A 27165-nucleotide genomic window follows, 5' to 3' on the forward strand; every position below is an offset into this window, starting at 1 on the left:
TTTTTATTTCTGTGTGAAATTTGAATTTTCACAGTGACTATGTTTAGGAGATCATTTATATTTCACTTTTATATTGTTAAGTCCTGGGGTCCTAGCAGTGAGCCAGTCATCTCCAGTTCCTGACTTTATGAGGCTTAGAGTCTCAGTGGAAATGACACACAAAAATCAAATTACTATGAAAACAGTAATGATGACAAACACAGTTAGTTATTAACTCATAGCTGTTCCTCTCATCTTTACTAAGAGAACTTGACTTTGTTCTGGATGACAGAATATTCAGTTACATGAGGATGCATATTGTTCTTTGCCAGAAGCTCACTTTGTACTCCCTTGAATTTTTTGAATACAAGGGTGGTTGCTTGTTGAATTCTGTTGAATGAAGTGAAAGAAGTTGTTTTCCGAGCATGCTATAGAAAATATTCTTATTTCTACTATTAAGAAAGCTAATTTTTCTGCCCAACCCTACACCTCCTTTCCCCAGCCTTTGGAAGGATTGAAGCTGAGTTGCAAGAGCCATCTTGTTACCAAGAGAATCAAAGCAACCTAGAGGCTTGATGTAATTGTAATGCTAAAGTGAAAAGTGAAAGTGAAGTCGCTCAGTCGTGTCCGACTCTTAGCGACCCCGTAGACTACAGCCCACCAGGCCCTCCATCCATGGGATTTTCCAGGCAAGAGTACTGGAGTGGGGTGCCATTGCCTTCTCCATTAACAGCGGCTAGGCATATTATATTTACTTGGAGCTGGTATACTTGGTGACAGCCTTAGTGCCCTCCGACACAGAGTGCTTGGCCAGCTCCCCAGGTAGCAGCAAGCACAAGGCAGTCTGGATCTCCCTGGATGCGATAGTCGAGTGCTTGTTGTAATGCATCAGGCACGATGCCTCGCCAGCGATGCACTCAGAAATGTCATTGATGAAGGAGTTCATGATTGCCATGGCCTTGGACGAGATACTGATGTCCGGATGGACTTGCTTCAGCACCTTGTACACGTACATGGAGTAGCTCTCCTTGCAGCTGCGCTTGCGCTTCTTGCCGTCCTTCTTCTGGGCCTTGGTCACAGCTTTTTTAGAGCCCTTTTTAGGGGAAGGAGCAGACTTAGCCGGTTCTATTAGAAAGGGAAAGTCACTCAGTAGTGTCCTACTCTTTGCAACCCCATGGACTATGCAATCCATGGAATTCTCTAGGCCAGAATACTAGAGTGGGTACCTTTGCTTTCTCCAGGAGATCTTCCCAATCCAGGGATCGAACCCAGGTCTCCCCCTTGGATTCTTTACAAGCTGAGCCACAAGGGAAGCCCAAATCACTATTATAATATATTACAATAAACTCAAGGCTTGTAAAAGTTGCTTTTAATCAGTTATTCTGTCTCATGAAGCAAATATTACTGATTTCCAAATTGTCCATACTTGTGGTGAGCGAGATATACATGGGTATTAACTAAGGGAAAGTTATGGTATCGTATACTGGTCAGAGAAAGGATGGTGCAAAAGCCCTGAGGTGTAATTTCAAGGATTAAATGAAGGTCTCAGTGAGCAGAGTTTGAAGAAGAATGAGAATGATGTGGCATTGGCTAGAAAGCTAGGCATAACTTGACAAGACATCAAACATGTCTTGTAAAGAGTAAAACAAATGCAGATGGAGGGAGATTGGTTTGAAAGATGTTGCAGGGAGTCAGGATGGTGATGCTTATGGTTGACAAGAGAACTGGCAGTGCTTATCAGTGGTTCTAACTTCTGTTTTTAATCTGAAAAACATAGCTAGTCTTAAATATAAAACCTAATTTGGGGGGACAGTTTTATTCTAAGCCAGTTAGGTGTGAGTTCTATAGTCACATGCTAATGTAAAGATAGTTACAAAAACAGAAAATTCAAGTCTATATTGCAGTTGGTTAAGAATATTTTATTCATTCTTTCAGGTAAAGAAATATTCTTGCCCAATGCCTAAAATTTGCCTAATGTCTTTTAATCACTCTCTCCACATATTTCTTGAGCATAAAATAAGAGTAGCTCTACACAGTCAGCAAAAACAAGAACGGGAGCTGACTGTGGCTCAGATCATGAACTCCTTATTGCCAAATTCAGACTGAAATTGAAGAAAGTAGGGAAAACCACTAGACCATTCAGGTACGACCTAAATCAAATCCCTTATGATTGTACAGTGGAAGTGAGAAATAGATTTAAGGGCCTAGATCTGATAGATAGAGTGCCTGAAAAACTATGGACAGAGGTTCATGACATTGTTCAGGAGACAGGGATCAAGACCATCCCCATGGAAAAGAAATGCAAAAAAGCAAAATGGCTGTCTGGGGAGGCCTTACAAATAGCTATGAAAAGAAGAGAAGCAAAAAGCAAAGGAGAAAAGGAAACATATAAGCATCTGAATGCAGAGTTCCAAAGAATAGCAAGAAGAGATAAGAAAGCCTTCCTCAGCGATCAATGCAAAGAGGAAAACATCAGAATGGGAAAGACTAGAGATCTCTTCAAGAGAATTAGAGATACCAAGGGAACATTTTATGCAAAGATGGGCTCGAGAAGGCAGAGAAATGGTACGGATCTAACAGAAGCAAAAGATATTAAGAAGAGGTGGCAAGAATACACACAAAAACTGTACAAAAAAGATCTTCATGACCAAGATAATCATGATGGTGTGATCACTGACCTAGAGCCAGACGTCCTGGAATGTGAAGTCAAGTGAGCCTTAGGAAGCATCGCTACGAACAAAGGTAGTGGAGGTGATGGAATACCAGTTGAGCTATTTCAAATCCTGGAAGATGATGCCGTGAAAGTGCTGCACTCAATATGCCAGCAAATTTGGAAAACTCAGCAGTGGCCACAGGACTGGAAAAGGTCAGTTTTCATTCCAATCCCTAAGAAAGGCAATGCAAAAGAATGCTCAAACTACCGCAAAATTGCACTCATTTCACATGCTAGTAAAGTAATGTTCAAAATTCTCCAAGCCGCCTGGCTTGGAGCTTCAGCAATACGTGGACCATGAACTTCCTGTTGTTCAAGCTGGTTTTTGAAAAGGCAGAAGAACCAGAGATCAAATTGCGAACATCCACTGGATCATCGAAAAAGGAAGAGAGTTCCAGAAAGCATCTATTTCTGCTTTATTGACTATGCCAAAGCCTTTGACTGTGTGGATCACAATAAACTGTGGAAAATTCTGAAAGAGATGGGAATACCAGACCACCTGATATGCCTCTTGAGAAATCTGTATGCAGGTCGGGAAGCAACAGTTAGAACTGGACATGGAACAACAGACTCGTTCCAAATAGGAAAAGGAGTTCGTCAAGGCTGTATATTGTCACCCTGCTTATTTAACTTATATGCAGAGTACATCATGAGAAACACTGGGCTGGAAGAAGCACAAGCTGGAATCAAGATTGTCGGGAGAAATATCAATAACCTCAGGTATGCAGATGACACCACCCTTATGGCAGAAAGTGAAGAGGAACTAAAAAGCCTCTTGATGAAAGTGAAAGTGAAAGAGGAGAGTGAAAAAGTTGGCTAAAAGATCAACATTCAGAAAATGAAGATCATGGCATCTGGTCCCATCACTTCATGACAAATAGATGGGGACACAGTAGAAACAGTGTCAGACTTTTTTGGGGGGGCTCCAAAATCACTGCAGATGGTGACAGCAGCCATGAAATTAAAAGATGCTTACTACCTTGGAAGGAAAGTTATGACCAACCTAGATAGCATATTGAAAAGCAGAGACATTACTTTGCCAACAAAGGTCCATCTAGTCAAGGCTATGGTTTTTCCTGTGGTCATGTATGGATGTGAGAGTTGGACTGTGAAGAAGGTTGAGTGCTGAAGAATTGATGCTTTTGAAGTGTGGTGTTGGAGAAGACTCCTGAGAGTCCCTTGGACTGCGAGGAGATTCAACCAGTCTATTCTAAAGGAGATTAGCCCTGGGTGTTCTTTGAAAGGAATGATGCTAAAGCTGAAACTCCAGTACTTTGGCCACCTCATGCGAAGAGGTGACGCATGGAAAAGACTCTGATGCTGGGAGGGATTGGTGGCAAGAGGAGAAGGGGATGACAGAGGATGAGATGGCTGAATGTCATCACTACCTTGATGGACGTGAGTTTGAGTGAACTCCAGGCGTTGGTGTTGGATAGGGAGGCCTGGCGTGCTGCGAGTCATGGGGTTGCAAAGAGTCGGACATGACTGAGCGACTGAACTGAACTGAATACAGATATTATTAAAGGAAAAGACAACAAAAATGTTTGGATACTTTAAAAAGAAAAAAAGAAAAACCTTTGTGGAGGTTAAATTTGAATACCAAAAATACATTCATTTTAAGTGCACAGCTCAATGAATTTTAGTAGATTTATTCATACTGCCATTAAAAATATTGTTAGACTTGCTATTTTCCCATCTTGAGGCTCTGTTCATTTTTCTTTGATTTTTTTTCTCTCTGTTTTTCAAATAGCATAATTTCTATTGTTCTTTCTTTAATTCACTGATTCTTCTGCCCTCTTAAGTTTTCTTTGAGCCCATCTAGTGAATTTGTCATTTGTTACTATATTTTTCAATTCTAGAGTCTGTTTTCTGTTTTGTTTATGGAGATTCTCCCTTTTTGTGCCATTTTCTTTTCAATGTTTTAACAGTTGCTACAAATCTTTGAATATATTTATAATAGTCTCTTTGAAATCCTTGTTTGTTAAATCCAATATGTGACCTCAGAATCCATTTATATTGACTGCTGTTTTTTTTTTTTTTCCCCGACTTAAAGTTACAGTAGCCTGAAGTTTTTTCTTTGATTGTTTGTTCTTGTGAATTTCTTGTAATTTTTTCATTGAAATTTGATATTTTGACTTGAGTTGGTTTTTCTGTGGCAAGTCTTTTTAACTTCCCTGCCATTAATCTCTGGAATATATCTTCTCTGTAGTTGTCACTGAAGTCTGTGTTCAGATTTTTATTTCTTGTTATTATTTTTTTAGCGTAGCATCTGAAGGAGTGTCCTATGCCTACTTACCATAATATTCAGCCAATGATTTAGGCAAAAGTTATACTCAAACATTGTGATCATGTAAAGCTTCCTCCCTTTGCTGATCTGTCTGTCTGTGGACTGGGAAGCATTTCACCATTCAGCCACGTCTCAAGTATGCCTTCACTTTGACCTTCCCCTGGACCCTCTCAGTTTCCTCGTACATGGATGTAACTTCCTAGTCAAATAGAGATGTAGGGAGAGCTTATAAGCCAACCCCTTGCGACTGTCTCATTTTCACAGTCTCCCATCTGGCGGATATCATTCACTCTTCACCCCAGTATGAACAGAAACTTTAGGCTAATGGGGAGCTGCATAATTTGTCCATGCTTTCCTGTGGCATTTTCTGCTTTTCCTGAAAATTCTGAACATCACGTTTTTTCTCACCTTCTATTCCAAATAAAATTTGTCCCTCTAACAAGTAACTCTGTTGGTCTTCATAGCAATACCATGAAGTTACTGCAGCCGTTGAGTCTGGGTGGATTGCAGTAACCTAGGCAAGAAGGCTGCGGACTAAGCTTTTTTCCCACAGATTTCTTTTCTTTTTATTTTTTTAACTTGTTGATTTATTTTCATCAATATCTAGAGCCTTGAAATGATTTTGGAGGGCAATTTGGTTGTGTATATTTGCTTTGAAAAATGTACCAACCTCATCATGAACTATCAAGTGGTTGCTTATTAATACTCTGCCTTATATGCACACACATTCTTAAATAACCTATTTAGTATATCTGTAATACTTGGATAAAAGGAAGTATTCTCCTTTGGATTTTTATCTAGAGTGCCTTGAATTTGCTTTTTGTCTTGTAAGCAAAAGTTTATTTGAGCACTGCATAAGCGATTCTAGTTTTAATACTAAGGAAATTACCTATTACTCCTTCAGGAATATTTATATTTTCCTATTGTTATTTTTAACCTAGCTGAAGTTTTTGACTGAGTTATAAATCTGAGTTATACATCTAAATGGCCAGTTCAAAGGCTATTCTTTCTATTGTGATACCACTTTTCTCTTTGTTCATTTCTAATCTTTATCCTTACATTTGAACAACTGGCAATAATGGGTTTTTATTTTGATATATCCATGGCTTCAGATAATAATGAATATAACAGATATTGGCCATTTTATTATTATCCTGAAATTGAATGTTTTTATTTCAGTGGAATCTTCCACTGTAGAGATCTTTATTTTATTTTCTTTTTTTTTTTCTTTTTTTTTCTTTTTTTTAAAGTTTAATTTTATTTTTTAACTTTATAATATTGTATTGGTTTTGCCATATATCAAAATGAATCCACCACAGGTATACATGTGTTCCCCATCCTGAACCCTCCTCCCTCTTCCTTCCGCATACCATCCCTCTGGGTCATCCCAGTGCACCAGCCCCAAGCATCCAGTATCCTGCATCGAACCTGGACTGGCGACTCGTTTCATATATGATATTATACATATTTCAATGCCATTTTCCCAAATCATCCCACCCTCTCCCTCTCCCACAGAGTCCAAAAGACTGTTCTATACATCAGTGTCTCTTTTGCTGTCTCATATACAGGGTTATTGTTACCATCTTTCTAAATTCCATATATATGCATTAGTATACTGTATTGGTGTTCTTCTTTCTGGCTTACTTCACTCTGTATAATAGGCTCCAGTTTCATCCACCTCATTAGAACTGATTCAAATGTATTCTTTTTAATGGCTGAGTAATACTCCATTGTGTATATGTACCACAGCTTTCTTATCCATTCATCTGCTGATGGACATCTAGGTTGCTTCCATGTCCTGGCTATTATAAACAATGCTGTGATGAACATTGGGGTACACGTGTCTCTTTCAATTCTGGTTTCCTCAGTGGGAAATCCAGCAGTGGGATTGCTGGATCATAAGGCAGTTCTATTTCCAATTTTTTAAGGAATCTCCAGACTGTTCTCCATAGTGGCTGTACTAGTTTGCATTCCCACCAACAGTGTAAGAGGGTTCCCTTTTCTCCACACCCTCTCCAGCATTTATTGCTTGTAGACTTTTGGATCGCAGCCATTCTGACTGGCGTGTAATGGTGCCTCATAGTGGTTTTGATTTGAATTTCTCTGATAATGAGTTTATAGATTCAATGCAATCCCTATCAAGCTACCAACGGTATTCTTCACAGAGCTAGAACAAATAATTTCACAATTTGTATGGAAATACAAAAAACCTCGAATAGCCAAAGCTATCTTGAGAAAGAAGAATGGAACTGGAGGAATCAACCTGCCTGACTTCAGGCTCTACTACAAAGCCACAGTCATCAAGACAGTATGGTACTGGCACAAAGACAGAAATATAGATCAGTGGAACAAAATAGAAAGCCCAGAGATAAGTCCACGCACATATGGACACCTTATCTTTGACAAAGGAGGCAAGAATATACAATGGATTAAAGACACTGTAGAGATCTTGACAGGAAGATTTATCTCTACCTAATTCTTAAAAACTAAGGCATGCATTAGTCCTGGGTTCTGCTGATTTTCTGTTTTCATCCAAGAACTCGAATCTAGAAGAGTGACACAAAGATGCAGAGAGGTTTAAAAATTATTAATTTCAGAGTCTGGCAATGATGTATTCAATGGAAAAAATGACACTGACCCCATGCTCATCAAACTGCTACAGTGTTGCCTACCTTGTTCCCTAAAATTTTTGTTTCATATCCGTTTTATGAGTCTCAGTTCAGTTCAGTTCAGTCGCTCAGTCGTGTCCGACTCTTTGCTACCCCATGAATCCCAGCATGCCAGGCCTCCCTGTCCATCACCAACTCCCGGAGTTCACTTAGACCCACGTCCATCGAGTCAGTGATGCCATCCAGCCATCTCATCCTCTGTCGTCCCCTTCTCCTCCTGCCCCCAATCCCTCCCAGCATCAGAGTCTTTTCCGATGAGTCAACTCTATGAGTCTAGTTCTTTAAATTCCTAACAATGTTATAAGCCACCTAATATTCTTCTAATGAAATATAAGCTAGCCATAGTTTGGACTAATGCAAGTTATTTTGATATATGCTGTGTTGAGCCATACTGGAACCTGAAGCAAAAGAAAAACTCAAACACTGATAATGTGTTTATTTGATATTTTGTTCACCATAAATCTTTATTTATATTAACTTTATTTCTTAAGAAATTTTTATTGAAATATTTTGCATCTTGCTTATTTAAGTGTTTTTGTTGTGGTATGGTCACTAAGTCCTATCCAGCTGTTTTGTCACCCCAAGGACTGTAACCCACCAGGCTCCTCTGTCCATGAGATCCCCCAAGCAAGGATACTGGAGTGGGTTGCCATTTCCTTCTCCAGGGGATCTTCCCGACCTAAGGATCGAACCTGCATCTCCTGCATTGGCAGGCAGATTCTTTACTGCTGAGCCACCAGAGAAGCCCATCTGAGCATTTTAGAAGATCCCTAGCATTTATGCCCACTACAAGTGCTTTATCTTACCATAGGCCTAGCACTGGTGACGTCAGCTAAACATCAATAATCAATGTACAAGAGGCTGAAGGATGTTGAATGAAAACATCAAATGATCTATAAAAACTTAATGTAGTTGTCGAGTCTTGGAGATTGTTACACACCAAAATGTAGAAATACAAAATAGAGACTATTCTTTGGTTTAGCATATATTATTATGCCAGAGACTATTTCTTATTCTAAATTTATTATTTAATTATATTAGAAATAAAGACCTATTCTCTTTCATTTGAAGACAATTAATCTATCTGTATTGGTCCCTAGAAAAAATATCATGAAATTATTGTGTTGCGACAACTTGTGATAACAACGAGAAACATCTTCCCTGCCTGCCTGCTAAGTCATTTAGTCGAGTCCGACTCTCTGAGATCCTAGGGACTATAGCCCAGCAGCCTCTTCTGTCCATGGGATTCTTCTGGCAAGACTACTGGAGTGGTTCTCATGCCCTCCTCTAAGAAACATCCTATTCTCTTAATATTCTTATAGAATTTTCATTTAAAGTTAAAAAGACTTTCAGTGGCCTATTTAATAAACACAAGCTATAGAATGTCATTGTTAGTGTGAACTTAACACATTATTGGCCAGGGGATTTTTGCAGAAACTAATGCCTGTGGCTGGCGATTTGTTATGTCAGTGAATATAGAAACACTCTGGTCAATAACGTTTGGGTAGCAAAAGACATATTAATATGTCTCTGGTCAGTAAGTTGTTAACATAGATTCTGATTACATTTAGTCATTTTAGGGAAACTGACTCATATATTTCAACATGAAGTCTTCACAGTAGAATAGGATGTGACCTCACCAGGAGACATGTAACACATTCTCCCAAGTGAATGGAAAGACAGGCAGTTTACACACACACACACACACACACACACAAATCCAGAATGCTAATTTATTAACTTCCAGTAGGAAATATTATTGTCATGAGGACTGTTATCAGATGTACACTACCAGACAAATCATAATGAGAACATTATATGTAATTGTGAATCACATCCCCACCCCAAGTCCCCCAACATCAGGACAGAAGACTGTTGGTTGAGTACCAGTGGGTTTACAATACACAAATTTAAGTTTTCTCCCTCCAGGTTAGTGATTGAATAGTCATGAACAACATTTAACTTCAATTATTTTTCATTCCACGCAGGGAAGACTGATCAGTTTCTTATCTGACTCATGCTGTCTTTACTTACATAGAATCATGTGTGCATTTTGGACTCAGGCAAGTCTTGCTGGCCAGGATAGATTTAGGCTTGTATAAATTAATGTTACCTGGTTTTTATAATATGTATAGAGAAATATCACAATACTTTGGAAAAAACTGTAACAACCAAATTTAAACATATAAAACAAGTCTAATAATGCTTATTTTATAAAGCTTCTGGAAACAATTTTAATTTGTAAGAGGATTAACTTTAAATTATATATTGTATGCAAAGCTCACTGTAAAATCTTTCTTGTTTATCATGTTGCTTTGTTTTTGAGAAAATCAGATCAGATCAGTCGCTTAGTCGTGTCCAACTCTTTGCAACCCCATGAATTGCAGCACGCCAGGCCTCCCTGTCCACCAACTCCCGGAGTTCACTCAGACTCACGTCCATCGAGTCAGTGATCCCATCCAGCCATCTCATCCTCTGTCGTCCCCTTCTCCTCTTGCCCCCAGTCCCTCCCAGAATCAGAGTCTTTTCCAATGAGTCAACTCTTTGCATGAGGTGGCCAAAGTACTGGAGTTTCAGCTTTAGCATCAGTCCTTCCAAAGAAATCCCAGGGCTGATCTCCTTCAGAATGGACTGGTTGGATCTCCTTGTGGTCCAAGGGACTCTCAAGAGTCTTCTCCAACACCACAGTTCAAAAGCATCAATTCTTCGGTGCTCAGCCTTCTTCACAGTCCAACTCTCACATCCATACATGACCACAGGAAAAACCATAGCCTTGACTAGACGAACCTTTGTTGGCAAAGTAATGTCTCTGCTTTTGAATATGCTATCTAGGTTGGTCATAACTTTCCTTCCAAAGAGTAAGCATCTTTTAATTTCATGGCTGTAGTCACCATCTGCAGTGATTTTGGAGCCCAGAAAAATAAAGTCTGACACTGTTTCCACTGTTTCCCCATCTATTTCCCATGAAATGATGGGACCAGATGCCATGATCTTCATTTTCTGAGTGTTGAGCTTTAAGCCAACTTTTTGACTCTCCACTTTCACTTTCATCAAGAGGCTTTTGAGTTCCTCTTCACTTTCTGCCATAAGGGTGGTATCATCTGCATATCTGAGGTGATTGATATTTCTCCCGACAATCTTGATTCCAGCTTGTGTTTCTTCCAGTCCAGTGTTTCTCATGATGTACTCTGCATATAAGTTAAATAAACAGGGTGACAATATACAGCCTTGGCGAACTCCTTTTCCTATTTGGAACCAGTCTGTTGTTCCATGTCCAGTTCTAACCGTTGCTTCCTGATCTGCATACACATTTCTCAAGAGGCAGGTCAGGTGGTCTGGTATTCCCATCTCTTTCAGAATTTTCCACAGTTGATTGTGATCCACACAGTCAAAGGCTTTGGCATAGTCAATAAAGCAGAAATATATGCTTTTCTGGAACTCTCTTGCTTTTTCCATGATCCTGCGGATGTTGACAATTTGATCTCTGGTTCTTCTGCCTTTTCTAAAACCAGCTTGAACATCAGGAAGTTCATGGTTCACATATTGCTGAAGCCTGGCTTGGAGAATCTCCTTTATAATGAGGTCATTACAGAGCATTGAGTGGAGTTCCTTGTGCTGTACAGTAGGATCTTATTCGTTATCTATTTTATGTATAATAATGTGTATATGTCAATCCCAGTCTCCCAGTGTGTCCCTCCCCAGACTTTGCCCCTTGGTAACCGTAAGTTTGTTTTCTACATTTGTAACTTTATTTCTGTTTTGTAAATAGATTCATTTGTACAACTTTTTTAGATTCCACATATAAGTGATATTATATGATATTTGTCTTTCTGTTTCCGACTTACTTCACTCAGTATGACAACCATCCATGTTGCTGCAAATGGCAATCTTTTATGGCTGAGTAGTATTCCACTTTATATATGTATCACATCTTCTTTATCCATTACTATGTTGATGGACATATAGGTTGCTTCCATGCCCTGGCTATTGTAAATAATGCTGCAATGAACATTGGGGTGTATGTACCTTTTTGAATTAAGAGTTCTCTCTGGATATATACCCAAGAGTGAGATTGTTGGTCATATGGCATCTCTGTATTTAGTTTTTTAAGGAACCTCCATAGGGCTCTCTGTAGTGACTGCATCAATTGACATTTCCACCAACACTGTAGGAGAGTTCCCTTTTCTCCAAACTTTTTCCAGTATGTCTTGTTTATAGCTTTTTTGATGATGGTTATTCTGACTGGTGTGAGGTGATAACTCATTGTAGTTTTGGTTTCTCTTTCTCTAACAATTAGTGGTGTTGAGCATCTTTTCATATGCCTCTTGGACATCTGTATGTCATCTTTGGTAAGATGTCTATTTAGATCTTCCACCCATTTTTGGTTGAGGGTTTTTTTTTTTTTTTTTTTTGATACTGACCTACATGATCTGCTTGTATATTTGATTTGAATATGAAGGAGAGAAAATAATATTAACCACGATTTATGATTGTAGTCTAAATGGCATTTAGACTACATTTAGAAAGGCAATACACTTATAGATAATTCAACCATTGATCCTATATATATATATATATATATATATATATATAATTTATTATGTGGTAGATTTTGGATATATGTTGTTAAACTTAGTGTGGTACCTGAAAACAGGAGCATTTTTTTCTCATAGTGGTTGCAGAGAAATAAATGAGTAGTTGTATAGTAGTGTGGCACATTTTGTGATAAAACATAAACCCAGGGGCTATGTTGAAACACACAGATCAGTTCAGTCACTCAGTAGTGTCCAACTGCTTGTGACCCCATGGACTGTAGCATTCCAGGTTTCCGTGCCCATCACCAACTCCTGGAGCTTGCTCAAACTCATGTTCATCAAGTTGGTGATGCCATCCAACCATCTCATCCTCTGTTGTCCCCTTCTCCTCCTGCCTTCAGTCTTTCCCAGCATCAGGATCTTTTCCAATAAGTCAGGAAAAGACTTCACATCAGGTGGCCAAAATATTGGAGCTTCAGCTTCAGCATCAGTCCTTCCAATGACTATTCAGGACTGGTTTTCTTTAGGATGGACTGGTTGGATCTCCTTGCAGTCCAAAGAGCTTTCAAGAGTCTTTTCCAACACCACAGTTCAAAATATCAATTCATCAGTACTCAGCTTTCTTTATGGTCCAACTTTCATATCCATGCACAACTACTGGAAAAACCATAGCTTTGACTAGATATACCTTTTTCAACAAAATAATGTCTCTGCTTTTTAATATGCTGTTTGGGTTTGTCATAGCTTTTCTTCCAAAGAGAAAGAGTCTTTTGATTTCATGGCTGCAGTTACCATCTGAAGTAATTTTGGAGCCCAAGAAAAGAAATTCTCTCACTATTTCCATTGTTTCCCCATCTATTTGCCATGAAGTGATGGGACAGGATGTCATGATCTTAGTTTTATGAATGTTGAGTTTTAAGCCAGGTTTTTCACTCTTCTCTTTCACTTTCATCAAGAGGCTCTTTAGTTCCTCTTCACTTTCTGCCATAAGAGTGGTGTCATCTGTGTGAAAACACAGGAGGAAATGTTACTTATATTTATGACTCTATTTTACAGATAAGTTATGCCCACAGAAGTAAATAACATATCAAATGTATTAAAAAGTACTAAATGATGGCAAAGCCAGCATTTAAATCTTACTTTATTTCTGATTCCATAAATTAATTACCTAATAATACTACCATATTGCCTTCCCATATATATTGAGTACCTATTTCAGAGACTAAATTTTACATATGTTGTCTTATTTAAATATCAAAATAAAACCCTTTGAAATAGTATGGTTGTATTTTTTATCAACTTTTATACTAGGGTACTTGCCTTCAGGGAGGGTACATAATGTTCAAATGATAAAATACAAGGATGACTGGAACCCAGTTTTTCTGACCTCAAAATATATGGTTTTAAAATTTTTCTGTTAAAACAGGACATTTCATAATACTTGCCATTTTCTTAAGGCCAGTTACAACACTAGTTCACTGTATTCTGAAATTCAGTGACTTTTAGTCCAAAACCATTACAACAAAGTGTGCAAGCACCATAGGGTTAATATTGAACAGATGTATATATTCTATAATATAATTACATATTTATTGATGCCAATGTTTATTATATATATGTGCATTAACTGGTGTTTTTTCTCATTTTCCTACTTAATTTTGGAATTTTTTAATGGCTGGATCTTGTTACTCTAGCTCAATTTTCCCTCCTTTGCATTGCTCAGTATGACATTTTATACTCAACATGTGTTCTGCAACATTGGTGGAAAAAATAAATTCCTTTGTGTGTATGTGTATGCATCCACATATCATAGTATATTCAAGCTGCCTGTGAAAATGGGTGTAATTTGGGCAGGGAATTCTGGCTGCATGTTAATTCACTCATCTATTATGGGGGAATTGAAAACATTTGTATAGAAGTCTGTGTGTTTTATCCTTTCATCCATATTTTCCACTGCATGTATGACTGGACACTCATCTAGGCTCAGCCTTGATCTCTTTGGGGTCAATATGAGGAGATACTAACTTAATCCAGAAGGAGAGGAAGTTTTGCTTCTGAGGAGCTGATAAACATAGTGTATGTTTATTATCTGGGTCATACTGCATTGCTCATCCAAAAGGACATTAATGAGACTAAGCATCTCTAAACCCATGGTCATATTTGCCATCTTTCCTCAGAAGAGAGTGGCTACATTTCTATTCTTAATGTGAAAAAGAACCTTCAAGGGAGGGGGAAAAACTGTGCTGGAATAGCTCTACATGCCATTTTATTTCTGGATGGCTAAAAAGATCAATGTCCTTGCCTTGAGCTCGTGAATTAATATCCTCAGCTATCAAGGAATGAGACATTGTGCACAGCAACTTGTTCTTCACTGCTAACTTCTTGTCATAAGTAAAGAAATAATAAGGTGGCTTCAGAATTGGTGCCCCCCTTGGGATATAGCATTACTATATCTTACAAATCACTAATAACTATAATGTGTGGACCTGACTTACGTATTCTATATAAATGAGATAATTTCTATTAGGCATGTGAAAAGCATGGCTCTGAGTAGATGAGCCTTAAAAGAGATGTGCTTTATTATCTCCAGAGGTAATCATAATTCCATTTGGTTTAGTGAGGTCCAGGTGGGGGTTTTTGAAAATGAATTTCACTATTACCTTGCTTTGGTAAACAATTAGTTTGTGATTGTGATGAACCATTTACAAAATGTCAATCATAATATCTTTAACAATAATAAAATTATATATTTGCTTATTCAGCAAATATTCATTAAATATTTATTAAGAGCCCAATATTTTGCTGGTCATTATGTATATACATTTAACTTTAAATCACTTTAGAGCTTAGAATCGTGACAATAAAAGTATTTCTATGTGATAAATATAATGAGAAAATACAGGGAACAAATTGGAGGAAATACTTTTGGTTTAACAAGAGTAAAACCAGATCCACAGAACACAGAATGGCCAAGGTGAAGGTCCATGATTTGTAACTCAATATTGAGACTGCGAAGACCTGGACATGACGGAGCACAGTACTGCAGCAGTAGCACAATCCTCATTAAGACCCTTTCTTCACTGACTTCCAGGGTACAATTCTTACCTGATTTCCTCTTACCACTCAAATCACTCTTCTCTCAGCCTTCTTTTCTAGCTCACTCTTATAATCTTCTCTAATACTGGAGGGTTCTGGAGCTCAGTGACGAGTTTTTCTCTTTTCTGAATATCTTAATTATCTGGTCCCATGGTGTCACAACAATCTACATGATGATAATTGCTAGATTTATTGAGTTAGACTGGAGCTCTCCCCTGAACTACTAATGACTATCTCTTTCACAGATGTCTAATAGATTTCTCACATTTACCATGTTCAAAAGATAGCTCTTGATATTTCCCCTTCTAATCTGCTTTACCCCTGGAGGTCTGCATTATTTGTGTCCTCGGCCTTGTAATAGCTCCCTATGGCTGCTCTAACAAATTACTACAAATTCAGGGCTTAACAATGCAAATACTTTTATCTTTGTTCTGGAGGCCGTAAATATAAAACAGGTATAACAGGGCTAAAACTGAAGTATCAACAGTGCTATGATTCCTCTGGAGGTTCTGGGTAGATTCGTCTTCCAGCTTCTGGTGTCTACCAACATTCCTTAACTTGTGGGCACATTATGTTATTATCTGACTCGGTGATCAATTTTCTTTCTCTTCTGTTTATGGGTAAAAACTCTTCTTTTCTTACGTAATTACCTTTAGCATTTAGGGCCCAACTGGATAATCCAGGATAATCTCACCATCTCAAAATCCTTACTTTAATTATATATGCAAATACATTTTTTCTTTTTCATTTTTCCGTATAAGGTGACAATCCTAGTTTTCAGAGATTAGGATCTTTTGGGGAAAGAGGCATTTCCCAGCCTATAACAGCGTCCTTCAGATCTTTACTGAGATATTAATGCCTTTGCAATTCCCTCCCTGACCACCTTTTTAAAAATCTCCCTCTCACTACTGTCAATGCCTCCACACTTACCATCCCTCTTTCCTATCTTTTGTTCTTGTAGCCCTTATCACCACATAAAATAATTATATATCAAATAATTAAAATTATAAATAATGTATATATTTGTATATATATTCAGTTCAGTTCAGTCACTCGGTCGTGTCCGAGCCTTGCGACCCCATGAATCACAGCACACCAGGCTTCCCTGTCCATCACAAACTCCCGGAGTTCACTCAGACTCACGTCCATCAAGTCAGTGATGCCATCCAGCCATCTCATCCTCTGTCGTCCCCTTCTCCTCTTGCCCCCAATCCCTCCCAGCATCAGAGTCTTTTCCAATGAGTCAACTCTTCACATGAGGTGGCCAAAGTACTGGAGTTTCAGCTTTAGCATCATTCCTTTCAAAGAAATCCCAGGACCCATCTCCTTCAGAATGGACTGGTTGGATCTCCTTGCAGTCCAAGGGACTCTCAAGAGTCTTCTCCAACACCACAGTTCAAAAGCATCAATTCTTCGGCGCTCAGCCTTCTTCATAGTCCAACTCTCACATCCATACATGACCATAGGAAAAACCATAGCCTGGGCTAGATGGACCTTTGTTAGCAAAGTAATGTCTCTGCTTCTGAATATGCTATCTAGGTTGGTCATAACTTTCCTTCCAAGGAGTAAGCATCTTTTAATTTCATGGCTGCAGTCATCATCTGCAGTGATTTTGGAGCCCCAAAATATAAAGTCTGACACTGTTTTCACTGTTTCCCCATCTATTTCCCATGAAGTGATGGGACCAGATGCCATAATCTTCGTTTTCTGAATGTTGAGTTTTAAGCCAACTTTTTCACTCTCCTCTTTCACTTTCATCAAGAGGCTTTTGAGTTCCTCTTCACTTTCTGCCATAAGGGTGGTGTCATCTGCATATCTGAGGTTATTGATATTTCTCCCAGCAATCTTGATTCCAGCTTGTGTTTCTTCCAGTCTAGTGTTTCTCATGATGTATTCTGCATATAAGTTAAATAAACAGGGTGACAATATACAGCCTTGGCGAACTCCTTTTCCTATTTGGAACCAGTCTGTTGTTCCATGCCCAGTTCTAACTGTTGCTTCCTGACCTGCATACAAATTTCTCAAGAGGCAGATCAGGTGGTCTGGTATTCCCATCTCTTGAAGAATTTTCCACAGCTTATTGTGATCCACACAGTCAAAGGCTTTGGCATAGTCAATAAAGCAGAAATAGATGCTTTTCTGGAACTCTCTTGCTTTTTCAATGATCCAGCGGATGTTGGCAATTTGATCTCTGGTTCCTCTGCCTTTTCTAAAACCAGCTTGAACATCAGGAAGTTCATGGTTCACATATTGCTGAAGCCTGGCTTGGAGAATTTTGAGCATTACTTTACTAGCGTGTGAGATGAGTGCAATTGTGTGGTAGTTTGAGCATTCTTTGGCATTGCCTTTCTTTGGGATTAGAATGGAAACTGACCTTTTCCAGTCCTGTGGCCACTGCTGAGTTTTCCAAAATTGCTGGCATATTGAGTGCAGCACTTTCACAGCATCATCTTTCAGGATTTGGAATAGCTCAACTGGAATTCCATCATCTCCACTAGCTTTGTTCGTAGTGATGCTTTCTAAGTCCCACTTGACTTCACATTCCAGGATGTCTGGCTCTAGGTCAGTGATCACACCATTGTGATTATCTGGGTCATGAAGATCTTTGTACAGTTCTTCTGTGTATTCTTGCCATCTCTTCTTAATATCTTCTGCTTCTGTTAGGTCCATACCATTTCTGTCCTTAATTGAGCCCATCTTTGCATGAAATGTTCCTTTGGTATCTCTGATTTTCTCAAAGAGATCCCTAGTCTTTCCCATTCTGTTGTTGGTACCCAATATGCTACTGGAGATCAGTGGAGAAATAACTCCAGAAAGAATGAAGGGATGGAGCCAAAGGAAAAACAATACCGATCTGTGGATGTGCCTGGTGATAGAAGCAAGGTCCGATGCTGTAAAGAGCAATATTGCATAGGAACCTGGAATGTTAGATACATGAATCAAGGCAAATTGGAAGTGGTCAAACAGGAGATGGCAAGAGTGAACGTTGACATTCTAGGAGTCAGCGAACTAAAATGGACTGTAATGGGTGAATTTAACTCAGATGACCATTATATCAACTGTAAATATATTATATAATTTAATTCCTGAGTGCTTATCTTTTTTTTTTTTTTTTTTTACTGCAATCATAACCTCAGTGGGAATAGACATTTGTGTTACTGCTGATCTTTGCCAGTAGAGACTAATACCTGGCACATTGTAGCTCAGCAAATATTTGGGGAATTAATTTGTTGAAAAATTTGTTCTTGTCAACTAGTTTATACAAATAAGTTTTGTTACATTTCTATGAGTAGCAATTTCACTCTTTTATTTTTAGATATTAATAAATGAATTAGATACATCTCTAGCAGTGTTAGAACTTTGTGATATCCCCAGAAGTATTCTCACTTGAATTATTATCTAAATAATAGGTGAGGATTACTCTTTAGCTTTAGTCATGTTTCTGATTAATATTAAATAACAGTAAAGAAGACCTTTATATTAGAGGGTATGGATAATACATTTGAATAAAACTGATATTACTTCACCATAATTATTCCAGCTGACTACGTTATTGTTATTGTTCAATCACTCAGTCATGTCTGACTCTTTGCAACCTTATGAACTGCAGCAAACCAGACTACATTATAGTGAGATGAAGGAAATTTCAAAATAGTTTAAAAACTATTAAAACTTAAGCCTTCTCTAAGAGAACCTTTTTTTGGGGGGAATGATATATCTGTGCAAATAATTAATTCACAGCTTTGCATATATAATTATTTTCTTTTTTTTTTAATTTTAGTTCAGTATGTATATATTTGAAAAGTGTTAGTCACTCAGTCATGTCTGATTCTTTGCAACCCCATGGACTCGCCAGACTCCTCTGTCCATGGAATTCTTCAGGCAAGAATACTGGAGTAGGTAGCCATTCCCTTCTCTGGGGATCTTCATGACTCAGAGGTTGAACCTGGGTCTCCCACACTGCAGGCAGATTCTTCACCATCTGAGCCACCAGGGAAGCCCATGTATATATTACCTATCCTCTAATTTATCTTTGAAACTGCCATTATTAGGTTTCAGTCAACAACAAACCTAAAAGATGTACTCTATTAAATATTCATTGTTATTGCCAGACTATTTTCCCAGATGGTTGTATCAATTCATATTCCCACTAGTAGTCTTTACAAATAAGTTTCTACTCACATTATCATGACATTTTATAATGTTCTTTAATTTGAATCATAGTAATATTTTTTGTATACTGTGTTTTATATTTTAGTCTTTGTCATCACTCCCCAGTGATTTTCTAAGTTTTCTGTTTCTTGTTCATGGTGGTGTCCCAAATTGGAAAAGACACTTTGGTAGCTTTTAATTATTGCTAAGATATTAAGAAGAGATGGCAAGAATACACAGAAGAACTGTACAAAAAAGATCTTCACGACCCAGATAATCACGATGGTGTGATCACTGACCTAGAGCCAGACATCTTGGAATGTGAAGTCAAGTGGGACTTAGAAAGCATCACTACGAACAAAGCTAGTGGAGGTGATGGAATTCCAGTTGAGCTATTCCAAATCCTGAAAGATGATGCTGTGAAAGTGCTGCACTCAATATGCCAGCAATTTTGGAAAACTCAGCAGTGGCCACAGGACTGGAAAAGGTCAGTTTCCATTCTAATCCCAAAGAAAGGCAATGCCAAAGAATGCTCAAACTACCACACAATTGCACTCATCTCACACGCTAGTAAAGTAATGCTCAAAATTCTCCAAGCCAGGCTTCAGCAATATGTGAACTGTGAACTTCCTGATGTTCAAGCTGGTTTTAGAAAAGGCAGAGGAACCAGAGATCAAATTGCCAACATCCGCTGGATCATTGAAAAAGCAAGAGAGTTCCAGAAAAGCATCTATTTCTGCTTTATTGACTATGCCAAAGCCTTTGACTGTGTGGATCACAATAAGCTGTGGAAAATTCTGAAAGAGATGGGAATACCTGCCGGGGTCCAGCCCCGGCTGATCCAGGGTATTCGAAGCGGGGACGGCATTGGTGAGGGTCAGGATACAATAGCTTCAATTAGATATTAATTAAAGATATAAAGAGTAATAGAATAAGGATAGCTCAATAGGAAAATTCAGTGGAGAAAAGAGGCTGAGTTGCTTGGTTTATGCGGGAGACCAATAAAACTTCAAGACAAGAAGTTTGCACCACTTATGTAGGCCACAGGCATCCTTCCGTTCTCCTGAAGGAGAGGAGACACTGAGGCCTCCCCAGTCGGATCTTAGAAGCCCAGGCATCATTAGTAAGCATGGTGGGTTCCATGCTCCAGATGGAGACTCAGCCAGAGTGAGAGAGAGAGAGAGACATGGGGAGACCAGTATTTCAAGACACTGATCCCAATTCTTTATTTTCCAGAGTCTGTTTTTATACACTGAGATGTTATACAAAAGTCACGTGGGGACAGCAGTCCTGACTTTTATTAAAGTCAGGTGCTTCATACAAAGTATACAGAGGTCTGAGGGGTGTTACATCATCTTCTGGCCAGGGGGGCTTGCTGACAATTTATGACCCTCTCCTTGTGACAGTGGTCAGTCAACCAGAACACTTTTTTCTCCAAGGGTGATTATTCTTAAAACAGACACCACCCAAATAAAGTTACATTCCTATAGGGTGAGGGTGTAGTGGGTTTTAGTTAAGGAAAGAATTTACTTAGCCTAAGGTCTAATGTGATTAATATCAAAGGTTAATACTTATTTCTTCTATATATTCATTAATGTGTGTAAGGGCAGGGGATGTGGAGACTTAGCAACAAACATTGGCTCAACAAATGAAAAACCCTTCACCAATACAATTTCTAATCAGCCCATTATACTTATACTAATAGTTTTCTAACTTTTCTAAGGAACCTGTTTTTAGAAGGTTTAAAGCATCTTGTGCCTCTCACGGTTGGGAGGATGTGAGTGTTCACATGTGGCCGGACAAGCCTGTCAGGCAGGCCAGAGAACCTTCAGAGGAGTTTGTAGGTTAAAACACTCTTGTCACGCCCAGGAGTTTTTATTAACTGGAGCTCTAAATTAACTCCTTCTCCAAAAGAGGTGGGGGGGACAGCCCCCCGTAAAGTCAGAGGTGTAGATGAGCACAAAGTAGTAAAGTAGGCAGGGTCTGGTTATGGGGGTAGATGCTCGAGGATTTCCAGGGGGACTCCTGAGGCTCGATCCTGCCTTTGCATATGTCGAGCCTCCTTCCTCATGACCTTTGTCACGGGTGGAGTACCTCACTCTGGCCCCCAACAAATACCAGACTACCTGATCTGCCTCTTGAGAAATTTGTATGCAGGTCAGGAAGCAACAGTTAGAACTGGACATGGAACAACAAGCTGGTTCCAAATAGGAAAAAGACTACATCAAGGCTGTATATTGTCACCCTGCTTATTTAACTTATATGCAGAATACATCATGAGAAACGCTGGGCTGGAAGAAACATAAGCTGGAATCAAGATTGCCAGGAGAAATATCAATAACCTCAGATATGCAGATGACACCACCCTTATGGCAGAAAGTGAAGAGGAACTCAAAAGCCTCTTGATGAAAGTGAAAGTGGAGAGTGAAAAAGTTGGCTTAAAGCTCAACATTCAGAAAACGAAGACCATGGCATCCGGTCCCATTACTTCATGGGAAATAGATAGGGAAACCATGGAAACAGTGTCAGACTTTATTTTTGGGGGCTCCAAAATCACTGCAGATGGTGACTGCAGCCATGAAATTAAAAGATGCTTACTCCTTGGAAGGAAAGTTATGACCGACCTAGATAGCATATTCAAAAGCAGAGACATTACTTTGCCCACAAAGGTTCATCTAGTCAAGGCTATGGTTTTTCCTGTGGTCATGTATGGATGTGAGAGTTGGACTGTGAAGAAGGCTGAGTGCTGAAGAATTGATGCTTTTGAACTGTGGTGTTGGAGAAGACTCTTGAGAGTCCCTTGGACTGCAAGGAGATCCAACCAGTCCACTTTGAAGAGATCAGCCCTGGGATTTCTTTGGAAGGAATGATGCTAAAGCTGAAACTCCAGTACTTTGGCCACCTCATGCGAAGAGTTGACTCATTGGAAAAGACTCTGATGCTGGGAGGGATTGGGGGCAAGAGGAGAAGGGGACGACAGAGGATGAGATGGCTGGATGGCATCACTACTCGATGGACGTGAGTCTGAGTGAACTCCGGGTGTTTGTGATGGACAGGGAGGCCTGGCATGCTGCGATTCATGGGGTCGCAAAGAGTCGGACAGGACTGAGCAACTGAACTGAACTGAAATGAAGTTTTGGTTTCTTATCTCACAGATCTTCAAAACCAGTCTTCCATTCTTACTGTTTGTTTATTGTCTCCAAGTGTTTTTTTCCCATATTACATGGAGAAAAAGTTTATTACTTTGCTTTCTGCTTCCTTCTGCAGAATATTTAAGAACAATGTTGTTTTTAACTTCCTACAGAAGTCTGTCCCCTCTGTTTCTCATCATCATCATCCTCTTATATTATCTTTCATCCACCATCATCAAAAGTTTACTGAACACATATTTTAAAATATTTCTTAAAAACCATAACAAATTACAATATTGCATGATCTACACTAAACCAGAAATAACGTACCAAACCTTTGTTAGTTGTTGACCTACTGCTGCTGCTGCTAAGTTGCTTCAGTTGTGTCTGACTCTGTGCGACCTAATCGATGGCATCCCACCAGGCTTCCCCATCCCTGGGATTCTCCAGGCAAGAACACTGGAATGGGTCGCCATTTCCTTCTCCAATGCATGAAAGTAAAAAGTGAAAGTGAAGTGTGAAAAGTGAAAGTGAAATCGCTCAGTCACGTCTGACTCTTAGACCCCATGGACTTCAGCCTACCAGGCTCCTCTGTCAATGGATTTTCCAGGCAATAGTACTGGAGTGGGATGCCATTGCCTTCTCCGTGTTGACCTACTAGTTGCACTCATTTTATTGCCTAATATTGCTTATCTTTGTTCTGCTGTTGCTGCTGCTAAGTCGCTTCAGTCATGTGTGACTCTGTGCGACCCCATGGACTGCAGCCTACCAGACTTTCCATCCATGCGATTCTCCAGGTAAGAACACTGGAGTGGGTTGCCATTTCCTATCTTTGTTCAGGTGACAGTAAACCCAATTTCTTCTGTACTTTCCTTTAGCTCTCTCCTTAGAGACAGGGAATGTGTGGGTGGAAATTATGAAATATAAATGAAGAGAGATGAAACTGCATGCCAAATCTGAGGGAAGGAAAATAAGGATGAATCTAGAAGTGATAAGGAAATGCTCACCTAAAAGCTGCAGGATTCTGTGTTCTCCATGTTCAGGTTTATAGCCTCTTGCCTGATTCTAAACTGATGAAAACTTGAGCCTTTCCACTTCACAACACAGAACCTTCCTATTCTAAACGTATACTTCCTTTGTCCTTTGATGCTGATTTCATTTTTTACTAAGCACTGCTTATTAAAAATTCTTGTTGGTAAAATAGATAAATTCTCATTTTAAAATGGTAACACCTAAGTAAGTATGTATACCCACAGAAAATGAGTAAGAGAGTGTTTTTGCTAGATCTTAGCTTTCACCTAAACACAGAATGAACATGATCAGTCACCATGTTCTTATGTATACACTAAAAAAAAAAAAAAAAAGGCTGTCAAATGAAATAAAGTGAAATCTGCTGCATAAAGAATGCTATTTAATCTTTACAATATGTTTGCCCATCAATCAAGAGATAATCATATAAATGCATTAAACTCAGTAAATTTGACTTTTACAACTTACATTTACACCAATACTATATTAGTTTCTCAACTTTGGAACTATTGATATTTGGGGCTAGATAACTATTTACTGGGGGAGAAGCATTTTGTCCTTTGCATTGTAGGATTTTAGCAGCCTGAACGTCCTGGCCATATGCCAGTCATTGCCAGTAGCGATGCCCACCCCTTCCATAATCAGATAATTAAAAATCCTAGAAGTTGCCGGTTGCCTCATGAGCCAGGGTGGGGAAGGAGACGGATATTGCCTCCAGGTAAGAAATATTACTATGTCATATTCTTATGTACTATACCTTATATCTGGGTACTTTTAGATTGTTTTTAAATTTTAATGAGGTAATATTAGTTTCTTATATGCCACTACATTACTCTATGTACTGTAGCTATGTAAATCATTAAAAATCTACACTTCATATTAACTACAAGAATAAGGGATAAATATATCCAAAGTGAATATCATATCTGTGGAATATTTTGATAATCCTGTCAAAGAACATACCACAAACATTATTTCACTCTATCTTCTCTGTTACCATAAAGCATAGCTTGCCTCTTATAAAATTAAACCAATAGGTTACTTGTACAATCATGATAACTCATTATGGCTTATAAATATTCAATGAGCCCAGAATATGTGTTATATATGTTCCATGACTTATCACATGGTTAAATGAGGCTGTCACTCTGTAATAACATTTCACTATTCAAAGTCTGCAAATTATTAATTCGGAAAGAATACTTTTTCTGCTGTGTTCATTTTAAATTTGGGTATTTGTATCTTCATCAAAGTCTATTTTAATATCTTCATTAATAATTTAAATACTGTTGCTTCTGGATATACTGTATTAGATTATGAAGCAATTCCATAATGGAAAATGTATTACAAAGTAATATGCAAAGTGCAAATAATTTGTAAAGATTTATTTTTCTAGGTGACTTGATTCAGAATAAGTAAACAATACATAATGAAACGAAATTGTAATTTAATATCAATTTCATGTTTTTATTTTTTCTTTGCCAAGTTATTTCACCTTAAATTGAACACAGCTGTTTATTATTACTTTAGGACCTTCTGTTTCATGCACTTTCCTTCTGTCTATATTACAATTAATTCTGCTGTGACCAGAGTGATTACCCTTAAGTAAAATTTGGTTATATTATATGGTGCTCTTTAGAAGAAACTCTCCAGTGAGTCCCAGTTGTCTAATTATATTGACTTTCAAACTGGATCATTTAAAATTTCCAGAGTTCTTTGTAGAATTGTTAGTTCATACTGGTGAATTATATTTTTAAAAGGTTTAAACACAGGGTATCGTGTAAGAGAGTCTATGTATGACTACTGAAAAAGTACACACAAAAGCATAGGTAAAGAAATAAAAAATACAACTGAGATAATCTCATTCATTTATATAAAGAATTGAAGTATGTACATTGTTCTAAGTTGTGACACATTAGTTTTCTATAGAAACACAGAATCACTAACTTTTAAGATAAAGCAAAAACTGCCTAACCTGACTTTTCATACATAATTTATCTTAGTCTTCCTTGTAAGTGTATAATATCCTTAAGTCAAATATCTGAAATTCCTAGGAAATTTCCTTTTGACTTCCTATGCTTTCTTCTTGATACCCCTGAAACCCTGTCTCTGTCAACTGCTACATCTCAGCTGTTGAAATCTCACCTGTTTATTCATGACTGGAGTTAGAGATGTCCCCACTAGTTACTAAAGACTTCTTCATGTGCTTCATAAAGAAGCTGGTATTTTTTACCAGCTTCTTTAGAATGCCACTCATGGTATTTAATAGGTTATAACTAAATGTTTTCATGTATCATCTAGATCACAAACTTCTTAGTACAAAAAGTATATTTGTTCATATTTTCAACCTTCTCTTACTACTCTCATGTAGTAAATAGTCAACAAATATTTATTAGCTGAAGAAACAACCTTATGTAACAATTAGATCATCTTACTTTCAGAAAAAATAATCAGAGCATATTTTATAAAGAATATCTTTCTAATATGTGAATATCTTTGTATTAGAGTGCATGAGAAAGATTTTAAGTACATCTGTTAGTTACAAAAATTAACTTTATTGAAAATAACTACATGCTGATAACTTATAGTGAACGATGTCAGATTTGTGATCTCCGAAGAAGATTTAGCTTTGGGACCAGGGAATGGGCTTGATCAGTCAGTTTTATTAAAGTGAAGGACAGAGAAAGCTTCTGACATCAGACATCAGAGGGGGGCACAGAGTGCTCCCCTCTCTAGTCTTAGCAAGGGAATTAGAACTGACAATAGAAAGATCTTACCAGACCCACTCCCACAATATACATTTTAAGATAACAGGTTTATTCAGAAGGTTCTCAAGGAGAAACATGTCCTCAAGCAGGATACCTTATTGTTATTTAATCCTTAGTACAGAGTTTAAGCTGAGGTATTTTGTTGTGTGATCATCAGCTCTGGGCTTAAATAAAAAAATGTTTTATGTGACTGAGACTAAGGAATGTAGCACATAAAGAGTTCCGTGTACCCCAGTGTTCATCGCAGCACTGTTTATAATAGCCAGGACACGGAAGCAACCTAGATGCCCATCAGCAGATGAATGGATAAGAAAGCTGTGGTACATATACACAATGGAGTATTACTCAGCCATTAAAAAGAATACATTTGAATCAGTTCTAATGAGGTGGATGAAACTGGAGCCTATTATACAGAGTGAAGTAAGTCAGAAAGAAAAACACCAATACAGTATACTAATGCATATATATGGAATTTAGAAAGATGGTAACAATAACCCTGTATATGAGACAGCAAAAGAGACACTGATGTAAAGAACAGTCTTATGGACTCTGTGGGAGAGGGAGAGTGTGGGAAGATTTGGGAGAATGGCATTGAAACATGTATAATATCATGTATGAAATGAGTCGCCAGTCCAGGTTCGATGCAGGATACTGGATGCTTGGGGCTGGTGCACTGGGACGACCCAGAAGGATGGTATGGGGAGGGAGGAGGGAGGAGGGTTCAAGATGGGGAACACATGTATACCTGTGGCAGATTCATTTCGATATTTGGCAAAACCAATACAATAGTGTAAAGTTTAAAAATA

The 27165-nt window shown here is 38.3% G+C and overlaps 1 protein-coding gene across 1 annotated transcript in view; it reads right to left on the minus strand.

Moving 5' to 3' along the window:
• Positions 1-27165, minus strand: part of LOC112446802 (histone H2B type 2-E-like) — a 47636-nt gene that overhangs the window by 69 nt on the left and 20402 nt on the right. The window contains exon 2 of the mRNA XM_024992900.1: positions 750-1104. Within this exon, the coding sequence (XP_024848668.1) occupies positions 750-1104 (355 nt within the window). The remainder of the gene's footprint in view (positions 1-749; positions 1105-27165) is intronic.

The sequence above is a fragment of the Bos taurus genome, chromosome 5 (genome assembly GCF_002263795.3).
Source record: "Bos taurus isolate L1 Dominette 01449 registration number 42190680 breed Hereford chromosome 5, ARS-UCD2.0, whole genome shotgun sequence".
NCBI lineage: Eukaryota > Metazoa > Chordata > Mammalia > Artiodactyla > Bovidae > Bos > Bos taurus.